General features: G+C 62.9%; 1 protein-coding gene across 1 annotated transcript; it reads left to right on the forward strand.

The window, feature by feature from the left end:
- The first annotated feature begins 2,793 nt into the window (after nucleotides 1-2,793).
- On the forward strand, nucleotides 2,794-16,233 carry FAM222A (family with sequence similarity 222 member A). Its single transcript, XM_067307052.1, has 2 exons — nucleotides 2,794-2,914; nucleotides 14,489-16,233. Exons 1-2 carry the CDS (start codon nucleotides 2,833-2,835, stop codon nucleotides 15,694-15,696), a joined length of 1,290 nt encoding a protein of 429 aa, XP_067163153.1. The 5' UTR covers nucleotides 2,794-2,832; the 3' UTR covers nucleotides 15,697-16,233.
- The last annotated feature ends 6,130 nt before the right edge of the window (nucleotides 16,234-22,363 follow it).

The following is a 22,363-nucleotide window of genomic DNA, read 5'->3' on the forward strand; positions in this document are numbered from 1 at the left end:
GTTTCCGTGTGCTTCTCGTCTGCGTTTGCTTGCCCCGCTCGTGAAGGAAGTATCCTTCCTGGAGTCAGCCGGAGCCGTGGGAGTGTCGGGAGGAGCGGGTTATAACTCACGCCTTCCGCGGCGGCTCCTGAAGGATGCACAATTAGCGCGGCGGCGGCGGCGATGACTTTGGCCTGACCCCTCCGGCTGTTGTCGGGCGGATTTCGATGCAAGCTGAGAGCCGGCGACGGATCCCAGCACCCCGAGCGGGATTTCGGCGCTGTCTTTCCGCGGCGCTGCGTGGAGCCGGCGGGTTTGATCTCCGCTGGGACGCGAGCGGCCGGCGGGCAGGCGGCAGAGCCCGGCGCTTCGCGAGGGACCGCGGCAGGCTCCGGGCAGCGCGCCGGCGGACGGGGCGCCTTGCAGCGCTGCAGCACCCGACGCCCTCAGCATGTGTTAACCCCCTTCCTCGGCGCTCCGGCAGCCCTCTCCGAACCCGCTGCCAGCTGATGGCAGCCGTTGGCTCCGATCCGGCCGAGCGGCGGGTGCAGGGGACGCCGAGCCGGCCGCGGGTGCCGCGGGGCCCCAGTGAGGGGCTCGGTGGCTGGGTGCTGCCAGAGTGCCGCCAGCACCGCTGTATTTCGCTGCCGAGCTTGGCCACCTTGGGGCTTTGCTTGGTGGGTGGAAGGAGCTGGAGGACGAGGATCAGGAGGGTTGGAGGTGCTGGGTAGCGCTTGGCACAGGAGCTGCCTCTTCTCCTGGTGCTTGGGCAACCAGCCGGGGACGGGCAGGAGGCCCTTGCAGGGTGCTCACAGTCCTTGCAGGGTGCTCATGGCCCTTGCAGGGTGCTCACAGTCCTTGCAGGGTGCTCATGGCCCTTGCAGGGTGCTCGCGGTCCTTGCAGGGTGCTTGTGGTCCTTGCAGGGTGCTTACAGTCCTTGCAGGATGCTCACGGTCCTTGCAGGATGCTCATGGTCCTTGCAGGATGCTCGTGACCCTTGCAGGGTGCTCATGGTCCTTGCAGGATGCTTGTGGTCCTTGCGGTGTTCTTGTGGTCCTTGCAGGGTGCTCGTGGTCCTTGCAGGGTGCTCGCGGCCCTTGCAGGGTGCTCATGACCCTTGCAGCGTGCTCATGGTCCTTGCAGGATGCTTGTGGTCCTTGCGGTGTTCTTGTGGTCCTTACAGGGTGCTCGCGGTCCTTGCAGGGTGCTCGCGGTCCTTGCAGGGTGCTCGCGGTCCTTGCAGGGTGCTCGTGGCCCTTGCAGGGTGCTCACAGTCCTTGCAGGATGCTCACGGTCCTTGCAGGGTGCTTGTGGCCCTTGCAGGGTGTTCGCGGTCTTTGCAGGGTGCTCGTGGTCCTTGCAGGGCGCTCGCGGCTCTTGCAGCGCGCTCGCGGCTCTTGCAGCATGCTCATGGTCCTTGCAGGATGCTCACGGTCCTTGCAGGGTGCTCGCGGCTCTTGCAGGGTGCTCGTGGCCCTTGCAGGGTGCTTGTGGCCCTTGCAGGGTGTTCGCGGTCTTTGCAGGGTGCTTGTGGTCCTTGCAGGGCGCTCGCGGCTCTTGCAGCATGCTCATGGTCCTTGCAGGATGCTCACGGTCCTTGCAGGGTGCTCGCGGCTCTTGCAGGGTGCTCACGGTCCTTGCAGGGTGGTCGCGGTCCTTGCAGGGTGCTCACGGTCCTTGCAGGGTGCTCGCGGTCCTTGCAGGGTGCTCACGGTCCTTGCAGGGTGCTCGCGGTCCTTGCAGGGTGCTCACGGTCCTTGCAGGGTGCTCGCGGTCCTTGCAGGGTGCTCGTGGTCCTTGCAGGGCGCTCGCGGCTCTTGCAGCGTGCTCATGGTCCTTGCAGGATGCTCATGGTCCTTGCAGGGTGCTCGCGGCTCTTGCAGGATGCTCACGGTCCTTGCAGGGTGCTCGCGGTCCTTGCAGGGTGCTCACGGTCCTTGCAGGGTGCTTGCGGTCCTTGCAGGATGCTCGCGGTCCTTGCAGGGTGCTTGTGGCCCTTGCAGGGTGCTCATGGTCCTTGCAGGATGCTCACGGTCCTTGCAGGATGCTCACGGTCCTTGCAGGATGCTCACGGTCCTTGCAGGGTGCTCGCGGTCCTTGCAGGATGCTCACGGTCCTTGCAGGGTGCTTGTGGCCCTTGCAGGGTGCTCATGGTCCTTGCAGGATGCTCACGGTCCTTGCAGGGCGCTCGCGGCTCTTGCAGCGTGCTCATGGTCCTTGCAGGATGCTCATGGTCCTTGCAGGGTGCTCGCGGTCCTTGCAGGATGCTCACGGTCCTTGCAGGATGCTCACAGTCCTTGCAGGGTGCTCGCGGTCCTTGCAGGATGCTCACGGTCCTTGCAGGGTGCTCGCGGTCCTTGCAGGGTGCTCACAGTCCTTGCAGGATGCTCGCGGCCCTTGCAGGGTGCCAGTGGCCACCGTTTGGACCTGTGTCCTCTTGTGGCCACGTGCTGCATGGAAAGAAGGATGGAAAGGTGTTTGTTTTTCTGCAGCAAGAACGGAAAGCTTTGCAGTCACCAAAAATCGCCCACTGAGATGTTCATATTTATTTTATATACGTTCATATTTATTTAAGGCTTTCACAGTTATTTATTTATCTCCAAAAGAGCAAAGGCCCGCGAGCAGCCTGCGCGCTCGTGGTCGGTCCAAGGAGCTCCCAGCCTCCCCTCCGGTCCCGTCCTCCTCCCGCTGCTGCAGCAGACTTTGCCCAGCCTCGCGCCCCGGCGGGCAGAGGGCTGCGTGACGCCGGGCCCCCGTTCCTGTCCCCGTCCCCGTCCCCGCGCTCACTCGGTGTTTCTTCTCTCCGCAGCGGCGGCAGCGGTGGCGGCGTGGCCCGCCGGGACGCCCGGACCATGTTGGCGTGTCTGCAGCGGACCCAGAACCCGCCGGCCCAGCACCTCGCCTGTCCCAGCAAGAGCCTGGAGCCGCGGAAGTGTAAGTGCAAGCCGGAGCCGTGGCTGTGCCGTCCGGGAGCGCACGGCAGCCTGGTTCCTGCGGTGCCGGGACTCCCGCGCCGGGGGCTCGGGCCGGAGGGGCTCAGCCGGCTCCCTCCCTCCCCGTGCGCCCGCTTGCTGCTTTGATGCTTCTTGTCTTATTGAAAAAGACATTTATTTAACCGCTAATTAAAAAGAGCAGGAGAAGCGGGGGGGGGGGTGGGAGGAGGAAGGAGACAAGATAAGCAAATTAAATCGGGTCGCTTCGGTTGATAAGGCGAACTTCAGAAAATTTCGCGCGGACGTCTACAAAGAGCCGCGGCGGACAAAGCGCCAGTCACCTGCTCCGGAGCCTCCCGAATCGCTCCCGTTTTTCCGCCTCCTTCCCTTCCCCCCCGTAATTGCTTCCCCGGCTTGGCCGTGGCTCCGCTGTTCCTGATGAGCTGGCCTTTCAGATAAGCTGTAAACCAGTTACATTAAAATGGGTTCCAAAAGGTCACTCCAGTAAAGCACCTGTCTCTCCCAGCCTTTGTCTCTCAATCCAAACCATGATTAAATGTATATTTAATGAGCCTGCTTTAGGCAGGCGTGTTTGACCTCCCCGGCTGGGAAAGACGCATTAAGATTCGCGAGTGATGAATGTGTGTTTTAAAGAGGGGAGTGGATATTTTTCTGCTGGTCTCAGTTGGATTTTTAAACATTCCGGGCTGAAGACAAATCGGCTGCTAAAGCTCTGCTCGTTAGCGTGCGGCAGCCCCCGGGCACTCGCTTAACGAGACGGGTTTTCCGGGGACGCTTCCCCCCTGCTGCCTGGGCACCCCGACGCCTCCGGAGCGCCGGGTTTCGGGGCTCTCCGCTGCGGCGAGCGGGTTGCGTTGCCGAAAACCCGTGTGGTTTCCGAAAACCCGGCGGGGTCGGGCGCTGGCTCCGGCGAGGAAATGGGGCGGATTGCCCTGGACCCGGGGACGGCGGGAGCCGGGGAGCGCGGAGACCCGCGGGCGGCCCCCCGAGCCGATCCCCCACCGCCGCCACCGCCGCCAGCCGGGTCACCTTAATCAAAGTTTAGCTGACCGTATGTTTCCGCTCGTTATGGGAAAATACAGCACGTCTCTCTCCTCTCTGCCTCCTGCTATTTCAAATTAAATTGCAGGTGACATTCAGGGCCACGCATCTGTTTTGGAATATAATTTTCCCTTCCGTGCGGACGGCACCTGCGGTCGGCTGCGGCCGGGCCTCCCGCCGCTCCCCAGCGCCGGCTTAGGTCATCGGGAAAGATAGCGTTCTCTTAAAATGAGACACAGTTTAGAAGTGCCTCTGATTACTTAATTTGCTCCTGAGTATCTCAGTAATTATCTTTATGGGTCTTATTCCCGTCCTCTGGCGTTGTTGCTGTCGATTTTAAATGAGTCTGGCTCTCGGCGCATCGGCCGTCTGGCCCAGCACCGCTGTGAAATCCTATTACCCTGCCTGCGCCGCTGATTAATTTTTGTATTAATTTCATGTAAAAGGTGAGCTGAGTGATTTTCCCGGCTGTGCCGGGAGCGGGCGTCTCCGGCCCCGGCGCCGTGCCCCCGGGGTCTGTCCCTGCGCAGCGGCTTTGCCCCCCGCGGCATCACTCCCTTTCCCCCTCTCCGGTGCGTCTCCCGCGAGGGCTCCTCTGCCCATCGCCCGCTCCCGTTCCTGGCCGTCGCCAGCCGAGGAGCAGGATCCTCTGGAAAAAGCAGCATCCTCAGGAAAATATCACATCCAATTACCTCCGGCAGGCTGGTCCCTTTTGATTTTATTCCGTGTGCATTACAGGAATCCTGAGCTTTATTTAAATTATAAATCAAATAATACCGCTCTCAGCTTGGCCAAACTCTTTGCTGCTCTTGCTCTCCGCAGCAGTGTAGCAATGGCTTATATTTAATTAAATGTTACTTCGTATGCGCCCTGCTTCAGACTCGGCCTGGGCTGCGGCGGCCGGGGCCGGCACGGGCTGCGGCGGCGCAGGAAACGCGCCGCTCTAATTGGGCGCGATCAATACCCGGCGCGGAGCTACGGGGAGCTTCCTGCCCAAAAGGCGCTCCTGCTTTACGCACCAAAATAATTAGCATTAAAAGCAGGCTTCTCCTTGCAGCGCGGCAGCCGGTTTGCCGCCTGGCTCGGGAGGTTTTGCAGCGCGGCGGAGCCGGTGACTTCGAGCTAACCGGCTCGATTTCCGCCGCTGCCCGTACGACCTGCAAACCGGCGGCTCCGCGGCTGCTCTGAAACGAGCCCCTGGTCCCAGCCGGCCACTTCGTGCTCGGATGGGAAAAGCCACCGAGCTGCTGGAGAGAACTAACTAAGCCGCGCCTGCCCGGGTGGGATTTAAAGCTCTCCCTGCAAATTCCCACAGCAGAGAGCCCGGCCTGAGGATGGAGATGCTCCCAGCTGCTCGCGGTTAGAAGCCCCCGGTTTGGGATAAGAGGGCTGGATTTCCAGGAGACGCTCGGGCACGAGGACCAGGTGGCACCGAACAGCGCTGGCGATGGCTCCGACCGGAGACGCGACCCTTGTTCCCAGGCAGTTCAGGACGTGGCCCCAGCCTGTTGCTTGGTGCATGGATGGGAAAAGCCGCCAAGCTGCTGGTGAGGCTCCTGCCGCCTCCCGAGGCCGCCGGGGGCGGTTTGGGGGAGGCAGGATGTCGTTGCCCGCCCGGATCCGGAGCGGTGCACCACCGCCCGCCAAGGTGGAGACGGGAAAATCCACAGTCGGAGCCGGCGGGGCGCCGGGCCGGGCCCAGCCCCACTGCTCCTCGCTGCTGCCAGCAGCTCCCGGTCCAAATCCATATGCAAGAATTTCCAAGTCTTGATGCAAATAACTTACCAGCGATGGATCCGAGCGCCGGTTTGGGTTGCCATGTGTGTAGCTTATCCCTTGTGATCCGCGCGCTCCAGACCTCTCCCTCTCCTGGAGCATCCCCTATGGCCACTGCAGGGCCGCAGATGCAGCGCGGGAACTGGCCGGGCTTGTTAGGGGATGCCGGCTCACAAGAGGAGCGGGGAGCAGGAATTAAAGCCCAGGAGAGGGGCTGCTGCACGGGCGCTGCGGCGGGCGGGAGGAGGAGGAGGAGGAGGAGGAGGAGGAGGAGGAGGAGGAGGAGGAGGAGGAGGATGCTCGGCCCAGCCAAGCACTCTGCCCGCGCCGCAGGAGCCGTCCGCGCGCGAAGCTCCGCGTCCTCGCTGCGAACGCGCCGCATCAGAGCTCTGCGGAGCAAACCCACCTTGTTTCTCGCGCATCGGGAGCTCTGCTGCGCCGCGTCTCCTTCCTCCTCTTCTGCTCCTTGGCTCGCGCGGGGCGGGATGGGGGCGGCTTCGCCCGCCGCGGCTTCCTGCAGGATGTTGCACCTCCGCGCGACGGCGAGGTGTCGGAAGGGGCTCCGGGAGGGCGGCGGGAGCCTCTGCCGGGTTATTAAAACGCTAACGGCCCTGCGGGAAGGGGAAGGCGGCCCCGGTTTCCCGCGCTCGGGGAGGGGGGTCGCCGGCTCCTGGGAGAACCGGGCTGGTCCGGAGCTGCCTGCTAAAATGAGGACAGATGGTGCTTTTTCCCTGCTTGCTGCTCCCGCTCGTCCTGTCTCGAAATCGGGCAGCGCCGGGCCTGGCCGCGCTGCGCCTCTCCGGCACCTCGTGTGGCTCGTCGTCTTCTGGCCCCGGCTTCCTAATTGCTCGTCCGTCCCCGCCGAGGAGCGCAGGGATCCGGGCGAGCGCTCGGGGCTGGAGACGCGGGACGCCGGGGGCCGCAGCCCCTGCGCTGTGACGCGCCGCTGGAAACTCTCTTATGAGTGATAAAGCTCTTTAATTGCATATGGGATAAAAACATGTTTAATGGCTTCTCATTACACAATTCTACTTATTCCAAGGGCATTTTCATTAAAGTAGCTGCAGCAAAAGCTCTGCTTTTGTACACACCCATAAAATATCATTTTAATTTCATGAGGGGTTACACATGAGTGAAATAAGATTAATTCTTTCATTTTCGGTTTCTGGAAGGGATCTGTTAATGATGGTTCTATGTATTTATATACGTGCCATAAAAAGGAGTTCAATTAACTACCATGCCCAAAATGTGCTGTTGACTTGCACTTTCCCTGCCAGGAAACGCTGCAAAAACACTTCTCGCCTGGTCACGTGGGCTGGGGGAGATGGATGGATACGGGAGGGCGGCCCGGTCCGGCCCGATCCGGCGCGCAGGCGGATGCGCGAGGCGAGACCCGCGTGGCCGCGGAGGCTGGGGCAGGGCGCAAAGCCGCTCGGCTCGGCGCGTTTCGCTCGCTCGCGCCTTCGTTCTGCACCCAAACTTTCCGGCGCCGTTTGCAATCTCGGCGGTTGCAAGGGTCGGACTTGGGGTGCCGGCGCCGAAGCCGGAGGTTCGGTTCCCGGAGCAGGGGCTCGGCGTTCGAGCCGAGCGTGAATGTCGCGGCTCAGCTGAGGCTTGGCGCCGTGAATCCCGTGTCCGGGGCGGTCGGCATGGAAGGAGCCGGCTGCGGAGGGAGAGCGGCGGCAGCCTGGGTTCCTGCGGAGGCTGCTCAACGCAGCTCTTGGCCTCGTTTGCCTCCTCCCTTGCAAGCCCGTGTTTGGGTACAGAAGGGCCTGTTTTTGCTGCCCTTCTTCCCTGGCTTTCCAGCGGATCCCAGGGCCAGGGATCAGGCGGAGCGAACGGGAGCAGAACCCCGTGCACCCGGCGAGCCACGCTGCGTCCGGGTGTTGCTGCTGCCGCCGGGCCGGGCTCTCTGCCCCGGTGGAGCGGTCCTGTTCCTGTTCCCATTCCCGTTCCCATTCTCATCCCCGCTCCACCGGCTGGCCGGGGTGGCAGCAGCGCTCGCCACTTCTCCGCGTTGGGAGCCGCCGCCTGCACCGGCCCCCCGGCAGACAGGGCTCCCGGGTTTCTGCACGTGTCCGGGTGCCCAGAGCCCCGCGGCCCCTCCGGAGCAGGGAAGCGGTGCCATAAATGCCGCCGCCTCCGAGAGAGGGAATCTGCCGCTCCCCCGGCGCTGGCAGCGGCGCGGGCCGGCGGGGAGCCGTCGACGTGAGAAGCGCGTCTCCTAAAGTGAATCCAATATTAATTTGCAGCCGGCGGCAAGCGTGTCGCCTGAACGACGGCGGAGAGGGGCCGGGAGGCGCCGGGGGCGACCCGCCGGGCCCCGCGGCTTCCTCCCCCCGCCCGGAAAAGTGGGCCCAGCCCGGAGCCGGCACCCGGCAGGGAGGATTCCAGCCCAAAGAGCCCCGATTTGCCGCGGTCGCGCGCGCGGGGAGCTGTAGTGGGAAGCGCTGGGCGGCCGCGGCTCCGTTTTTCCCGTGCGTCTCCGTGCGGGGCGGGAGGAGCGCGCTGGGCACCCCGGCCCTTCCCGCGCCGGTGCGGCTTCCCCTCCGGCGGCTCCGGCGGCTCCGGCGGCGGCTCCGGCGGCGCTAATACCTCGCCGAGGAGACAAATCAGAAGTGACACGTGTGTGTGTAGAATGGTATTTGCGGTGACGCTTTGACTGCGGATAATAAAGTGCTCGCCCGGAGGTGATGCGATTCAGCGAGCGCTCGGCAGCGCCTCCCGCTCCCCGCAGCGCGGAGGGAGCGAGCGAGGGAAGGAGGGAGGGAGGGAAGGAGGGAAGGAGGGAAGGAGCCCCGTTTGTTTGCAAAGTGCGCGGCGCTCCGTTTGCCTGCTTCAAAGTGTTTTGCAAACGTTTAGTTTTTCAGCTGTTGGGAAATCTGTTCCCTGCTCCGGCAGAGCGCGGGAAAGGGGGTTTTGCCGGCTGGGCGAGGATGCCGGGGCTCCTCCGCGAAGGACGCGCCGGCCCAAGTCGGCCCGGGATTTCCCGGCTCTTGCAGGATTTAAGTCATTTCGGGAGGGAGCGGAAGGGCGTCCCGGGTCCCTGAAGTACCCAGGGATGTATATGGTCCCCCGTGCCGGTGCCGATTCCCGGCCTGGTGCCCCAGGAACGCCGCGGGACGCGCGGGGAGACACGCTGGCGCTGGCGCGTGCTGCAGATGGCAGAGATAGTAGTCAGGCAATGGGAGCCAGCGCCAGGGATCGGGTCGCAGCTCCCGGCTTTCGCTCATCGTTTCTTCCGGACTCGGAGCGCCTGCAGGTGCCGGTCGCGCCGTGCTCCGGCTCATCCCCCCCCGGGCCCGGCCACCCGCCGCAGAGCGTCTTCGCGACGCTTCGGTGCCCGTCCCGGGGTCGCCCGTCTGCCTCGCAGGTGCCGTCGGCCTATGCGCATTATTCCTGCTTTCGGGAAGAGTCCAAACGCGACGTGCCGGGAGAGCTGGCGTGAAACCGATGGCGTTTAAATGGAGAGAGCGGCGTTCGGGGGCTTGGAGGGCGTCAGCGTCGGGACGGTCGTTCCTGCCGGGATGGAAGGATTTTTACCCAAGATCAGGCCTGGAGTTCACCTAATCCCTTCCGGATCCGGCTCCGCTCGGCACGTGCACCTTGCCCCGCGCTCCCGCGTGCTCGGCGCTGGGCGGTTTGGAGCCCTCTTCAAAAAAGGGGCAAAAACGACTCTGGTTTACGGATGCGGGAGCGCGAGGACTGACGCGGCGCCCGGGCGGCTCGCCGCTGTCTGCTTTGCCCTCGGGGGCGTTAGAAAGATTTACCGCCGAGATATCACTTTTTTCATTTGTTGCAAAATATCTTAGTGCTCTCGATGCATAAAAATAAGATTTGTCCCATCTTATCTTGCAGAGGAGCGACGGAGCCGAGGAGCGGGAGGGGAGCGGGAGCCGACCCCGCGTCCAGGGTCCCGGCGGAGCGGCTCCCCAAGCCCTGCCGCTATATCTATCTATATATCTATATCTGTCTATATATCGCTGCCGGGGAGCATGACGTCTCCGGCTACCGGTGCCCGAAAATTAAAGCCATAAATTGCCGCGGCGCTGGCTCTCCCCGGCGCAGCCGGCTCTGGGACCGTTCCCGCGGTGCCGGGGACACGGGGAGGCGTGCGAGCGCAGAGCCGGCGGCGCCCGCTGCCCCCCGCTTCGTTACCGAAGCCGTTTGGATCCCGTAAGTGTTTTAAACGAGCGGAGATGGATTGTCGGAGCGCGGCGGCAGCGGCTCCCGGCCCCGCCAGTCCGCGGTTTAGCTCTCCGCTCTTAGCCCTGCCTCGTGCCCCGCTTTGTCGCTGCTTTCCTGCGGTTAGTGCGGGGCGGAATTGCTCGGTCCTGCGCGGCGCGCGGCCGCCGGGTGCTTCGGGGACGCTCGCAGCCGCTGCCTCCGCAAACCCGCCGCGGGAGCGGGGTGTGCGGGATTCGTCTCCGGTGGCGGCGGTGCTGCCCGGCGGCTCTGCATCCCGCGCCGGCAGCTGCCCAGCCCGGCACGTCGCACCCGAGTTTCCCCCGCCGGCGGCTACAAAATTCTCCCGTGTCTCCGGAGTCGGACGTTTTGCAAGGACTTGTCTGCGCGGGGCACGGCAGGGCTGAAGCTACCCCAATCCATAAACAAGATTTATTCTGTGTCGCAGTATCGTTGGGGCCTAGGACTTAAATCTGTGTCTTGAACCGAGTTTGGTGGCCAATTTGCTAAAGTAAAAAGTTGTTTAGCTGGAGGCGTAATCTTATAAGCCTGTGCTGCCATTATAATGGCTTCTCATTTCTGCCTAGCTTTCCAATAATGCTTTGAGCAGAAGCTTGGAGTAATATAAAAAGCCATAGGATTATTACTGCAGGCGATGCATTTTCCATTTACAGTAATAAAATACTGAAGAAACAAAACAATTTAAAATTCCAATAAAATTCAAAACAAATCTTTGGCTGCTGAGCAGATTCAATTATTTAGCTGTTATTGAGTGCAGGCTGGAAAAATAGAGCAGGTCAGGAAGGGAGGGGGAATCCGAAGCTGGTTGTTTGTCGTCGTTATCCAGTGAAAAAGCGAGCGGCGGCGGGAGATCGCCCCTAGCCGGCGGCAGCGTCCTCTGGGAGAAGCGATTATTGAGGGACATCGCGAGAATTGCGCTGTGCGTCCGGCCGGGGCCGGGTGGTTTTGTCGCTCTCGGTGGCTCCGGTGAGGCCGAGCGGCCCGTTGCACCGTCCATGCGTGCAGGCACATGGCAGCGCGGCCCGGCCCGGGGCGAGGAGCCCTGGCTCAGCCCCGGAGCACGGTGCACGGCTGAGTGTGACAGATGCACCGTGCCGTGCCATGCTGCATCGTGCCATGCCATGCTGCACCGTGCTGCACTGTGCCGTGTTGTGCTGCATCATGCCATGCTGCACCGTGCCATGCTGTGCTGCATCATGCCATGCTGCACTATGCTGTGCCGTGCTGCACTGTGCCATGCCGTGCTGCATGGTGCCATGCTGCACCGTGCCATGCCATGCCGCACCGTGCTGTGCCATGCTGCACTGTGCTGTGCCATGCCGCACTGTCCCATGCCGTGCTGCACTGTGCTGTGCTGCACCGTGCTGCACTGTGGCATGCCGTGCTGCATCATGCCATGCTGCACTGTGCCGTGCCATGCCGCATGGTGCTGTGCTGCATCGTGCTGTGCCGTGCTGCACCGTGCCATGCCATGCCGCACTGTCCCATGCTGTGCTGCACCGTGCCGTGCCATGCCACACTGTCCTGTGCTGTGCTGCACCGTGCTGTGCTGCACTGTGCTGCACTGTGGCGTGCCGTGCCATGCTTGCAGGGAGCAAACTTTGCCCTCTGCTCTGCTCCGCGCAATCCTGGCCTGGCAGGATTCGAACCCGGTGCCGCGGCTCGGGGCGGCAGGAGCTCCCCGGGGTCTCCTCCGCGCGGGAGCCCTCCTTGCAGCGCCGGCCCGTGCCGCAGCAGCCACGGAGCAAACGGAGCTGTAAAATCGAAGGTCAGTAAAGGGCAGAGGGAGCCGCTCGCTCTCCTCCTCCTCCTCCTCCTCCTCCCGGGGCTGCATCTCTGCCCGTCCCCGGCCTCCCTTCGCCCCGGCGCCGAGCTGCCGCGGTCGTGCCGAGCCGGCCGCGGGGGAGAGCTGCCCGCGCGCCAGCGCTGCGCCGAGCCGGGGCCGCGGCGCCGCGTGCGTCTTTGACAGCTCGCGTTTCGGGGGGGGCGGTGGCGGTGGCGGCGGCGGCCAGCGGCGTGCCAGGCAGGCTGTCTGCGCGTGACGGGTGACGGCGGCGGCGCTTCGGCGGAGTTTGCATCACGCAGTAATTACAGCCCGTTAGAAAGCAGTAATTACTCGGGAGAGGGGGGAGCCGCGCACCGGCGGAGCGCGCCAGCGCGCCGGGCGCCTCTTGGAAATTGGTAGCTCTGTAATTTTCCCCGTGGGGGTTTGGTGCGTCACCCTGATATGTGACAACACACTGAATTTGTGGCTTGTCACAGCGAACCCAGCTGGCGCGAGGAAGGCGGCGGAGGCGGCGCCCGGCCTCGCTGCTCCAGCGGCCGCGCCGGGGCCGGAGCCGATGGCGGCCACTTCCCGCGCCCCGGATCCGCGCAGCACCGGCTCCCGCCTCCCCGGCGGCGGCCTTCCTTCCTTCCTTCCTTCCTTCCTTCCTTCCTTTCTTTCTTTTTTTTATTTTTTGCCCGGACCGGAGCGTTTTGCTCCCGCCGTGGCGTGGGTTCATTAGGGATGCTGCGAGCGTCGCCGGCTAATTAGTGTCACGTTAATTGAGCATTCACGATGCCGCCACCTCCAAGGGCAGCGGTGCCGGCGTGAAGGGGAATGCAGATGTGCGCAGCCGGAGCCGGAGCCGGAGCCGGCTCGCGGGGACGCCTCGGGAATCGGCCCCAGCGAGGGCCGCGTCTCCCGGCTCGGAGCAGCCGCGGACCCCGAGCGCCTGTCCTCCGGCGTCCACCTCGCGTCCCCCAGCGGCTGCATTAAATCCCACTCCAAAGCCTGGTTTTAACTGGCTTAATACGCTCGTTAATAACAACATCTGTTTAAGACACCTGTAAAAAGCCCGTAACGCTATAACTTAATGGGAGAAGCGGCCGGCGAACTCGCTTCCCTTCTGCCTTTTAAATCACCGATGCGCCGCTGCAGCGGGACGGGCCGGCAGGAGCGGGGGGTCGGCCGCCGGCACGTTCCCGCGCGCCCCCGCGCTCGTGCACCGGAGCAGCCTTGCACGGGGGGGTTCTTCACCCTCGGACACCGCGGCATCACCTTAAACCCGGGTTTAATGCAGCGGGTGGCTGATGGCTTTTTCCGTGCCGTTCCTCCCAGTGGGGACGAGCGCGTGCGGCCGCGTTCGGACGCCGTCCCCCGGCTCGTCCCCGGAGCGGGCGGGCGGCCGGCGCCTGCGCACGCGCGGCTGTGCGGGCGTTTTAAACACCTAATTTATTCCATCTATTAGATAGATTTTGTAGATTTAATCATTTTCACAGTTGGTGGCTCATTGGATACTCAAGATAAACTCCAAATGAAAGTATAATGGGAACGACAAATGAGTTTTCACACCAGAATGGCAGAAACTTGCTTGGGAAAGAGTTTGAAAGGAACCAAAATATATACATATATAATTTTTTTTTTCCGCAGTGGCTTTTGCTGACTACAGTAGGTTACCACAGTTAATTTCACCAGTTTTGTTCATCTGTAAAATTGCATAAAAGTGACATTTTTGTGCTCATTATAGGAACTGCTGATTTATAGCTAGTAAATGGAATGCTTTTCCATTTTTGGTGAGGTTCTCGTAGCAGCGCAAAGCACCCATGAAATTGCTTGTATAATGTAGTTTAAATCCAATCTCAGAGAAAGATTCCCCCGTTGGGTAAAGTGACATTTCCATTCTCCACACCGAGTTTATTTTAGGCCACTTAGAAGTGGCTCTATAAGAGGAAGGGGGCAGGTCTGCGCTGCGACCTCCTTTCTGGGAGCTCGGGGCCGCGGGAGCCCGGCCGCGGCGCGGGGCCGGCGCCGGCTCCAGCTCCCCCTCCACCCGGAGCGGCCTGCGAGCGAGCAGCCCCCAATTGCCCTTAAAGAGGCGATGATTGACTGAAGCGATGAGGCGGCCGGAGCTGCTGCGGAGGTGAGAGCAGGCGCCGCATCCCAGCGCGCCGGCGCTGCGGGGAAGGAGGTCGAGCATCAGTGTGTGCGATCGGTACCCGGGAGCGAAAGCGCCCGCGACGCCCCGGCGGGTCCCTGGTGCCCCTCTGCTGAGCCCCTCTGGCCCCCGCTGCCCTCTGCGGCATGCAGGGCCCTGCTCCGTGCCCGACGCAGGGGGCCGAGGGGCGGCAGGAGCGCGGTGCAGCGCAGGAAGGATGCCAGGACATGCGTTTGCACCGGTGCGTGTGTTTGCACCAGCGCGCGGGTTTGCACTGGTGCGTGCGTTTGCACCAGCAGCATGTGGGTTTGCATTGGTGCATGCATTTGCACCAGCACCTGGATTTGCACCGGTGCATGCATTTGCACCAGAACGCAGGTTTGCACCGGTGCGTGTGTTTGCACCGGCATGCAGGTTTGCACTGGTACATGTGTTTGCACCAGCGTGCGCACAGGTTTGCACCAGCACTGCATTTGCACCAGAATGCAGGTTTGCACCAGCACATGCATTTGCACCGGTGCACGGAGCTCGCCAGCCCTGCTCTGGCTCCGCGGCGTGCGGCCGGGTCTCTGCCGGCGGCGCTGGCCTCACGCTGTGCTTTTTTCCCGCAGGCGAGACGGCGGCACCCATGCATTCCCCGCGCTACCCCAGCCCCGCCGAGCTGGACGCCTATGCACAGAAAGTGGCTCACAGCCCGCTGACCATCAAGATCTTCCCCACCAACATCAGGGTCCCACAGCACAAGCACCTTAACCGGACGGTCAATGGGTACGACACCACGGGGCAGCGCTACAGCCCCTACCCCGTGCACGCCGGCGGCTACCAGGGGCTGCTGGCCATCGTCAAAGCCTCCGGCAAAAGCGTCGTGAAGAACTCGGAGGGGAAGCGGACTAAGCTGTCGCCCGCCCAGGTCGGCGTCGCTCCCTACCCGCCGTCAAGCACTTTAGCTCAAGGGCCCTCCTGCGCGGCGCCGCTGACCTACCATGGCGGCCAGAAGCCCATGGAGGCCCCCAACGTGATGGTGGCCGCCTCGGTGATCCCGCTGGCCGGCCGGAGCCTGGCGCTGCCGCCATCCAACCTGCCCTCCATCCAGAGCATCATCTACCAGCTCAATCAGCAGTGCCAGGCGCCGGGCTCGCAGCCGGGCTGCCCGGCCGTCGCGGCGGCCCACCCCAGCCCGGCCAAGCACGGCGCCTTCGCCGGCGTGACCTACGCCGGCGCCGTGCTGCCGGACTGCCGCAAGGGCGCCGACCCGTGCCTGGGCGCCGGCGCGGCCGCGGTGCTGGGGGCCAAGGCCGGCGGCTACGCCGACGGCGTCGATTACCTGCTCTGGCAGCAGAAGCAGCAGCAGCAGCAGCAGCACCTGCGGATGTGCGGCGGCGGCGGCGGCGGCGGGGCCGTCAGCAAGTCGCCGGAGGCGTGCGCGGGCGCCGCGCGCCCCTACGCGCCGCCCGGCGCGGCCGAGAAGGTGACCCCGTCCCCCTTGAACTGCATGCACGGCAACTTCGCCGTGGGCCAGTACTTCGCGCCGCCGTGGAACAGCGTCCTGGTGACCCCCACCAGCGACTGCTACAACGCGGCGGAGGCCGGCGTGGGGCCGCGGGAGCCCGGCGCGCACGCCGCCGACGCGCCGCCCAGCAAGACGCTCTGCAACACGTCCGTGCTCAGCAGCAGCCTGCAGTCGCTGGAGTATCTCATCAACGACATCCGCCCGCCCTGCATCAAGGAGCAGATGCTGGGCAAGGGCTACGAGACGGTGTCTGTGCCAAGGCTTCTGGACCACCAGCACGCGCACATCCGCCTGCCCGTCTACAGATAAGGAGCGGCCGCCGCTGCGCCCCGCGCTGCCGCCGCCGCTGCCGCGGGACGGGATGACGGGATGACGGGATGATGGGATAACGGGCCGGCGGGAGGCAGCGGCGCTGCCCGCCCCGGGCGCCCCGAGGCGCTGCCGCCCCGGCCGAGGATGAAGGAATGCTTGTTTATATAGCTCAGAAACCATTTTATTTCCACGAATGTGAACAGGGAATCGCTACAAGTTGCTGCTATCCAGGGAGAGCAGGCTCCGGTGCGCTCCGCTCTGCTCCGCTCCGTGCGTGGCTGTGCGGGCGCTGCCGAGCCTCCGGCCCGCGGAGCGTTTCGATGCCCCGCCGGCTCCAGCTCCGGCCCGGAGGTGCCGTGCCGGGGCGGCTCAGCGGCGGCGGCCGGGCGCAGCCGGTGCCGAATCTTTCGTTGAAGTCCGTAACTTGCACTGCTTTGGTTAAAGCTCAGAATTGGGGACAGTCTGGAGGCTATTTAAGAAAAACACTTGAAAACTTGAACAGATTTTTTTTTTCTTTTTTTTTTCTTTTTTTTAGTTGACTAGACTGTGCATCGGATGTGTTGGCTGCTACAGAGCCCCCCCCCCCCCCCCCGGCCCCCGGCCCCCGGCCCCCCCCCCGGCCCTGCGGCTTCACCCAAACCGCCAGGTTTCGATGCTTTCCCGCTCGGGACCCGGCACGGGGCCGGGCGCGTGGTTTCGCCCCGGCGCCCTCACGGGAACATGCTCAAATCCACCTTTTCCAGGGTTGTTTCTTTTCTTTTCCTTTTTTTCTTTTTTTCTTTTTTTACCGTCAATTCTACCTTTGTTCTGTTTTAGAGGCAACTTGCAGGTGAAGAGAGGTAGAGTCTCGTTTAATAACGCATTAGCCCCCGTCCCAGGTTGTGGTTTGCATCCTTTCTTTCCTTTTCTTTTAAAACAGTTCAAAAATGTTCATTATTATGGTCCGTTATTCAGTACGTGTAATTATGTGTTTAATAGATTTATTCGTTTGAAAAAGGCTCTGCATCACGGAAAATACAAAGTGTTTTGATGTTTAAAGGAGAAAAAAAAAATACCCCAATGAAACCCAAGGTGATTGTGCTCAGCAAAGAGGTACTGTATCCCTAAAAGGCCTGTTCAAGCACTAAGTGCATTTACAAATCTCTGAGAATGTTTTTTTTTATACTAAAATTGACCATTATATTCTACTGTGAGAAGTGCTGTCCGCACTATATTGTTTTAAAAATGAGAGAAAACAACAACAACAAAAAAAAAACCACCACAAAACCTGCAAGCGGTGTGTCCGGATGTTGTTTTTCCCAAAGTAAAACCAGGCTGTCATTGGATGTGTGCTCTGGAGTTTGTTTGCCTGCCGTGGCCGCCTGCGCGCGGTGCGGCGCGTCCCCGTGCCGCGGACCTGCCCCGCGGCCGCCCTTCGAAGCCGGGGCTGCTGACCGCCGCGCGTCCCGCTGCCGGCAGGACGGTGCCGCAGGGCTCGGCGCCGCGGCGGAGCAGCCGCAAGCATCCCGCCAGCTGCCACAAGCCCGAGCAACGTGCACCACGTGCCCGGAAAATGCCAGCACGTACCGCTGGAGCGGGGTCACCGGAGTGAGCTGGAAAGCGCGATAGCGGCAGGCTGGAGTCGGTGCTGATTTATTCGGAACATGCGGCAAGTGATGCTGTGCGTGTGAGCAGGTGCACGCACAGAAATGCACGGGTGTGCACATGCACGTGTGTGTGCATGGATGTGCACACGCACACACAAGTGTATGAGTACCCGCGTGCACATGCATACGCACACAAGTGCGTGGGCACACCCGCATGTGCACATGCATGCATACACAAATGCACGGGTGCACACATGCACTCACAAATGCATGGGTGCACGGATGCACATGTGCATGCATGGATGCACACACAAATGCATGGGTATGCACATGCACAGATGCACACACACACACACAAACACGGGCACACACACGCACGTGCACACCTGCACACACAAAGGCATGGGTGCACATCCACAAATGGGTGGGCAAGGGGAGGGAGACTCGCTCCGAAGCCTTCAGCACTGCGGCCCCCGGGGCTGTGTCAGCCGGCAGGCTCCCATGCCGCAGCGCGCACGGTGCCCGCTCTTGGCTGCTGCGGGGCCGGTGGCTGGACCAGTGCCGGGGTCAGGCGGCAGCCGGGATGTGCTGGCGGCAGCCGGGATGTGCTGGCGGCAGGACTGACGCCGCGGTGCAGCAGCAGCATCATCCCAGTAGTTATGGCCTGCCGGGAGGGCACCGTGCTGGTGCTGGCGGTGAGCTGACCCGGCATGGGAGCAAAGAGAGACTGGGGAAAAGGGAATTTTCAGAGAGCTCAGCGTTACTTTGGGAGAGCTGGGAGGGAAGGGAATTGCCTGCCTGGTGCGTCGAACTTGGGCTGTCTGGGGGGAAATACTTGCTTGGGGGTTGTCATCCAAAGCGGCTGCTGCTGTAGCTGGCACAGGGGCGCGGGACACGGCCGGAGCATCCCAGCTCCAGCGCCTCCACCGCGCTTCCCAGAGCTTGGGTGGCTGCTTCTGGCTCCCTTTCCTCCCCGGAAACCTCGCTGGCAGCCGGAGCCGGCCAGGCTGGTGTGAGGCACCGCAAGCCGGGGGCACCAGGGCCCGCGGGAACGTCGCTGCCCTCCCGGCTCCCCCTCCGAAGAGGGGCTCATTAAAGATGCCGCGCTCATATTTACCCCGTCACTATAAATCAGGGCGAGCGGCGGTGAGGGACGGCTCGATTCATCTTGCCGGCCTCCAAGTCATTACATTTCATTAGGCGGCGCACGGGGTTTTTATTATTTAGCAGTTTAATTCTCCCCTCAGATAGATCCGTCTTGGAGGGGGATTTCGCCGGACAGGGGCAGATTTCAAATGCATAATGCAAAATGCGCGCGTCCCTCTTCGGCAGGCGCCCGCGTGCGCTGGAGCCCCGCGCCGGCAGGGTCCGAGCCGCGCGGCCGGAGCGGCTCGGGGGGGGCGACGCTGGAACCGGGCGGGATACGGCCCCAGGATGCGCCGCTCCTCCGGCTCCGGTGCACAGCCCCGGCGCTGCCCCGGCAGCTTCATAACCCGGCGCCGGGGCCGACGTGGGCATTTCTGCTCTGCAAATATCTCTCGATTAAACCAATCCTGGTGATTTCCAAGGGAGGCTGGAACTGAGCTGCCAGGCCGCCTCCACGGTTTGGGAGCGAGGCGAAGAGACAGGCGATATAAATTGCACGGCTGCAAAAGGGCTTAAAAAAAAAAAAAAAAAAAACCCCATCTCTCATTTTGATTGATATTAGCTTCACAAATTAAGCTTTAGATTTATCTAAAAATAACCTCGCTCCCGCCCGCCGCGCTGGGGATGACGAGCACGGCCGTCTCCCCTCCGCGGGGCTGCTCACCGCTGCGGGGCGGCGCGGAGGAGCCGGTGCCGAGCCTGCGCCCGGCAAAGCCCTGGGGAAACCCACCGCGAGCCGCAGGGCACCTGGAAAAAGGGGCCAAACGCAGCCCGAACCGGTGCCGCCGTGGCCGCGGTGCCCCGTCGCAGGAGCGCAGCCGGCAGCGGGAGCCGGGATGAGGCAGCGGATGCTCCTCGTGCTTCCCGGGCTCTTTTGCAACCCGCTCACGTACGTCCCCTCGGCTCCGGGATGTTTGCATGGGGAAAACACTGGTTTATTGCCAATTAAGCTGGAAAATCCTGTTTTTGGAGCCGTGGCCGGTGCAGAAGCAGCCCGACGCCCCGCGAGGGCTCTCGCCGCCCCGCCGGCTCCTGCGAGCGGCTGCCCGGGGCCGGGTTTCATGTCCCCCCCACCCCCGGCCGGGTGGAAACCCGGCTTGACCCTAGCTGGAAGCAAAGCTTAGCGGCTTCAAACCCTCTCGCACGAAGGCTGGAGCCGGCCGGGCTCCGCGCTCGGTTCCGCGGCGCGAGGCGGGAGCCGGAGCCGCAGCCCTGCCTAAGCAGCGATAATGAAACTTATTCATTCCCTCGCCCTGGGGAAATACTTAAACCACAATATGAGAGATATATGTAAATCACATTTAAACGGCGACAGCGCAGTTAAAGCTAACGGCGAGTAATCAGCTTGGAAGATGAAGTGCCCCGGTTTCTGCCGGGTGAGCGGTGCTGGGGCCGGGCCGGGCGGCTGGGAAACCGGCGGCAGGCGGGAAGGGACCTAGCGGGGAGCAGGGCAGTGACTTTGCACCGGCGCTGCCCCGTTTATCGCTTGCCGCAGGAGCAGGCAGGGCCCGGGGGGGGGGGGGGGGCACGAGCGGGGTGGTTTGCTGCGCTTTGCTCTGCAAACGGGGCCGGATCCAGCTGGCACGGCCCCGGGCAGGGCTCTCTGCTCCAGCCCTCTGGGTGGGTTCGGCCCCGGGACGGGGCTGCGGGGTGCAGGGGGACAGGACGACCCTGCAGTGCAGCCGCCCGCACTCCCCTCCCTGCCCTCGTCCCCAGGGCCCCGCCAAGTTCATCTCACCAGGGCCACGTGCATCTCACCAGGGCCACGTGCATCTCACCAGGGCCACGTGCATCTCACCAGGGCCACGCGCATCTTGCCAGGGCCATGTGCATCTCGCCAGAATCACAGAATGGTTGAGGTTGGCAGGGACCTCTGGAGATCATCTAGTCCAACCCCCCTGCTCAAGCAGGGTCACCTACAGCACATTGTACAGGATCACATCCAGGCAGGTTTTGAATATCTCCAGAGAAGGAGACTCCACCACCTCTCGGGGCAACCTGTTCCAGTGCTCTGTCACCCTCACAGTGAAGAAGTTTTTCCTCATGTTCAGATGGAAGTGTCTGTGTTTCAGTTTGTGCCCGTTGCCTCGCGTCCTGTCGCTCGGCACCACTGAAAAGAGTCTGGCTCCATCCTCTCGACACCCTCCCTTCACATACTTGTACACATTGATAAGATCCCCCCTCAGCCTTCTCTTCTCCAGGCTGAACAGGCCCAGCTCTCTCAGCCTTTCCTCATAGGAGAGATGCTCCAGTCCCCTCATCATCTTTGTGGCCCTTTGCTGGACTTGCTCCAGTAGTGCCACATCCCTCTTGTACTGGGGAGCCCAGAACTGGACGCAGTACTCCAGGTGTGGCCTCACCAGGGCTGAGTAGAGGGGGAGAATCACCTCCCTCGACCTGCTGGCAACACTCTTCCTAGTGCACCCCAGGATACCATTGGCCTTCTTGGCCACAAGGGCACATTGCTGCCTCATGCTTAACTTGGTGTCCACCAGCACTCCCAGGTCCTTCTCCGCAGAGCTGCTTTCCAGCAGGTCAACCCCCAACCTGTCCTGGTGCATGGGGTTATTCCTCCCTAGGTGCAGGAACCTGCACTTCCCTTTGTTGAACTTCATGAGGTTCCTCTCCGCCCACCTCTCCAGCCTGTCCAGGTCCCTCTGAATGGCAGCACAGCCCTCTGGTGCATCGGCCACTCCTCCCAGTTCTGTATCATCAGCAAACTTGCTGAGGGTGCACTCTGTGCCTTCATCCAGGTCACTGATGAAGAAGTTGAACAAGACTGGACCCAGTACTGACCCCTGGGGGACACCGCTAGCTACAGGCCTCCAACTAGACTCTGCCACATGCATCTCACCAGGGCCACATGCATCTCACCGGAGCCACACGCATCTCACCAGAGCCACGTGCATCTCACCAGAGCCATGTGCATCTCACCAGAGCCACGTGCATCTCACCAGGGCCACATGCATCTCACCAGGGCCGCGCACATCTCGCTGCAGGTGCTGCTGATGGCCGCAGGCAGTGAACAGCGAGGCTGCTCTGCTCGCCCTTGGGCCATGCGTGGCAGCCCCGCACTGCTGCAGCCATGCACCGTGGCCGTGCACAGCACGTGGCCCCGCACAGCGGGTATGAGGAGTGCACCGGTCGTGGGGGCGAGGAGCCGGCGCCCCGGGAGCAGGATGGTCCCCGGAGCGGCACCGGAGGCTCCAGCGCTGTCTGCGCCGGTGGCACTGCCGCGGCCGGGGGCCGGTGTGCTGCAGCGTGCCCGGCTGTTTCAAGGACGTGGGCGCACCTACGAGCGGGCACGGCGCCAGGCGATCCATCACGCCGCTCCGCCAGCGCAGCAGCCGGCACGGTCCCACGCCGACGTGTCGCCTGAGGCTGCGTCCCGGCCCCGCTGCTCCCCACGCGCCAGCTCCTTGCACCTCCTCGGCCGGGAGCCAGCACAGCCGGCCACGCTCCTGGCCGCCAGCACCGCGATTTCCGCCGTGCCGCCGGAGCATGTCATGCCACAGCATGACAAAATGCCGTTCCGATCCCGGCGGTAATTGAGCCTCCCTGGCGCGGGGCGGTGCAGGGCAGCCGGCTTTGCCTGGCGGTATTTACCGCGCCAGGCTCACCCGCACCCGGCTGCCTTTGCACCCCGCAGCCGTTACTTGCAGGGCTGCTTTGCCCTCCCGGCTACTGCTGTGCCCCCAGAAGGGGCAAAAAAAGGGCAAAACAGGGCAAAAAAGGGCATTTGCACCTCTCCGCAGCAACGCCCAGGCCATGCAGCATGGCACCTCCATCCCCGCAGATGCTCCGGGACCCTGCTGGCAGGAGGATGCAGAGAAAGCTCCCGAGCGTCGGCAGGTCCCGGCACAGAACCGGCACAGCTCACCCTGCGATGGGCCCAGGATCTGCGCCGTGCGCTCAGCGCCGCCTCCGGTCCC

This window comes from Apteryx mantelli, chromosome 17 (assembly GCF_036417845.1).
Source record: "Apteryx mantelli isolate bAptMan1 chromosome 17, bAptMan1.hap1, whole genome shotgun sequence".
Taxonomy (NCBI): Eukaryota; Metazoa; Chordata; class Aves; order Apterygiformes; family Apterygidae; genus Apteryx; species Apteryx mantelli.

What these genes read in the sequence shown, in the direction of transcription:
- FAM222A (XM_067307052.1), top strand. Translation starts at nt 2,833, where the DNA reads ATGTTGGCGTGTCTGCAGCGGACCCAGAACCCGCCGGCCCAGCACCTC. An exon ending in GAGCCTGGAGCCGCGGAAGT is followed by an intron (nt 2,915 to 14,488) that starts GTAAGTGCAAGC and finishes TTTTTCCCGCAG; the next exon opens with GCGAGACGGCGGCACCCATG.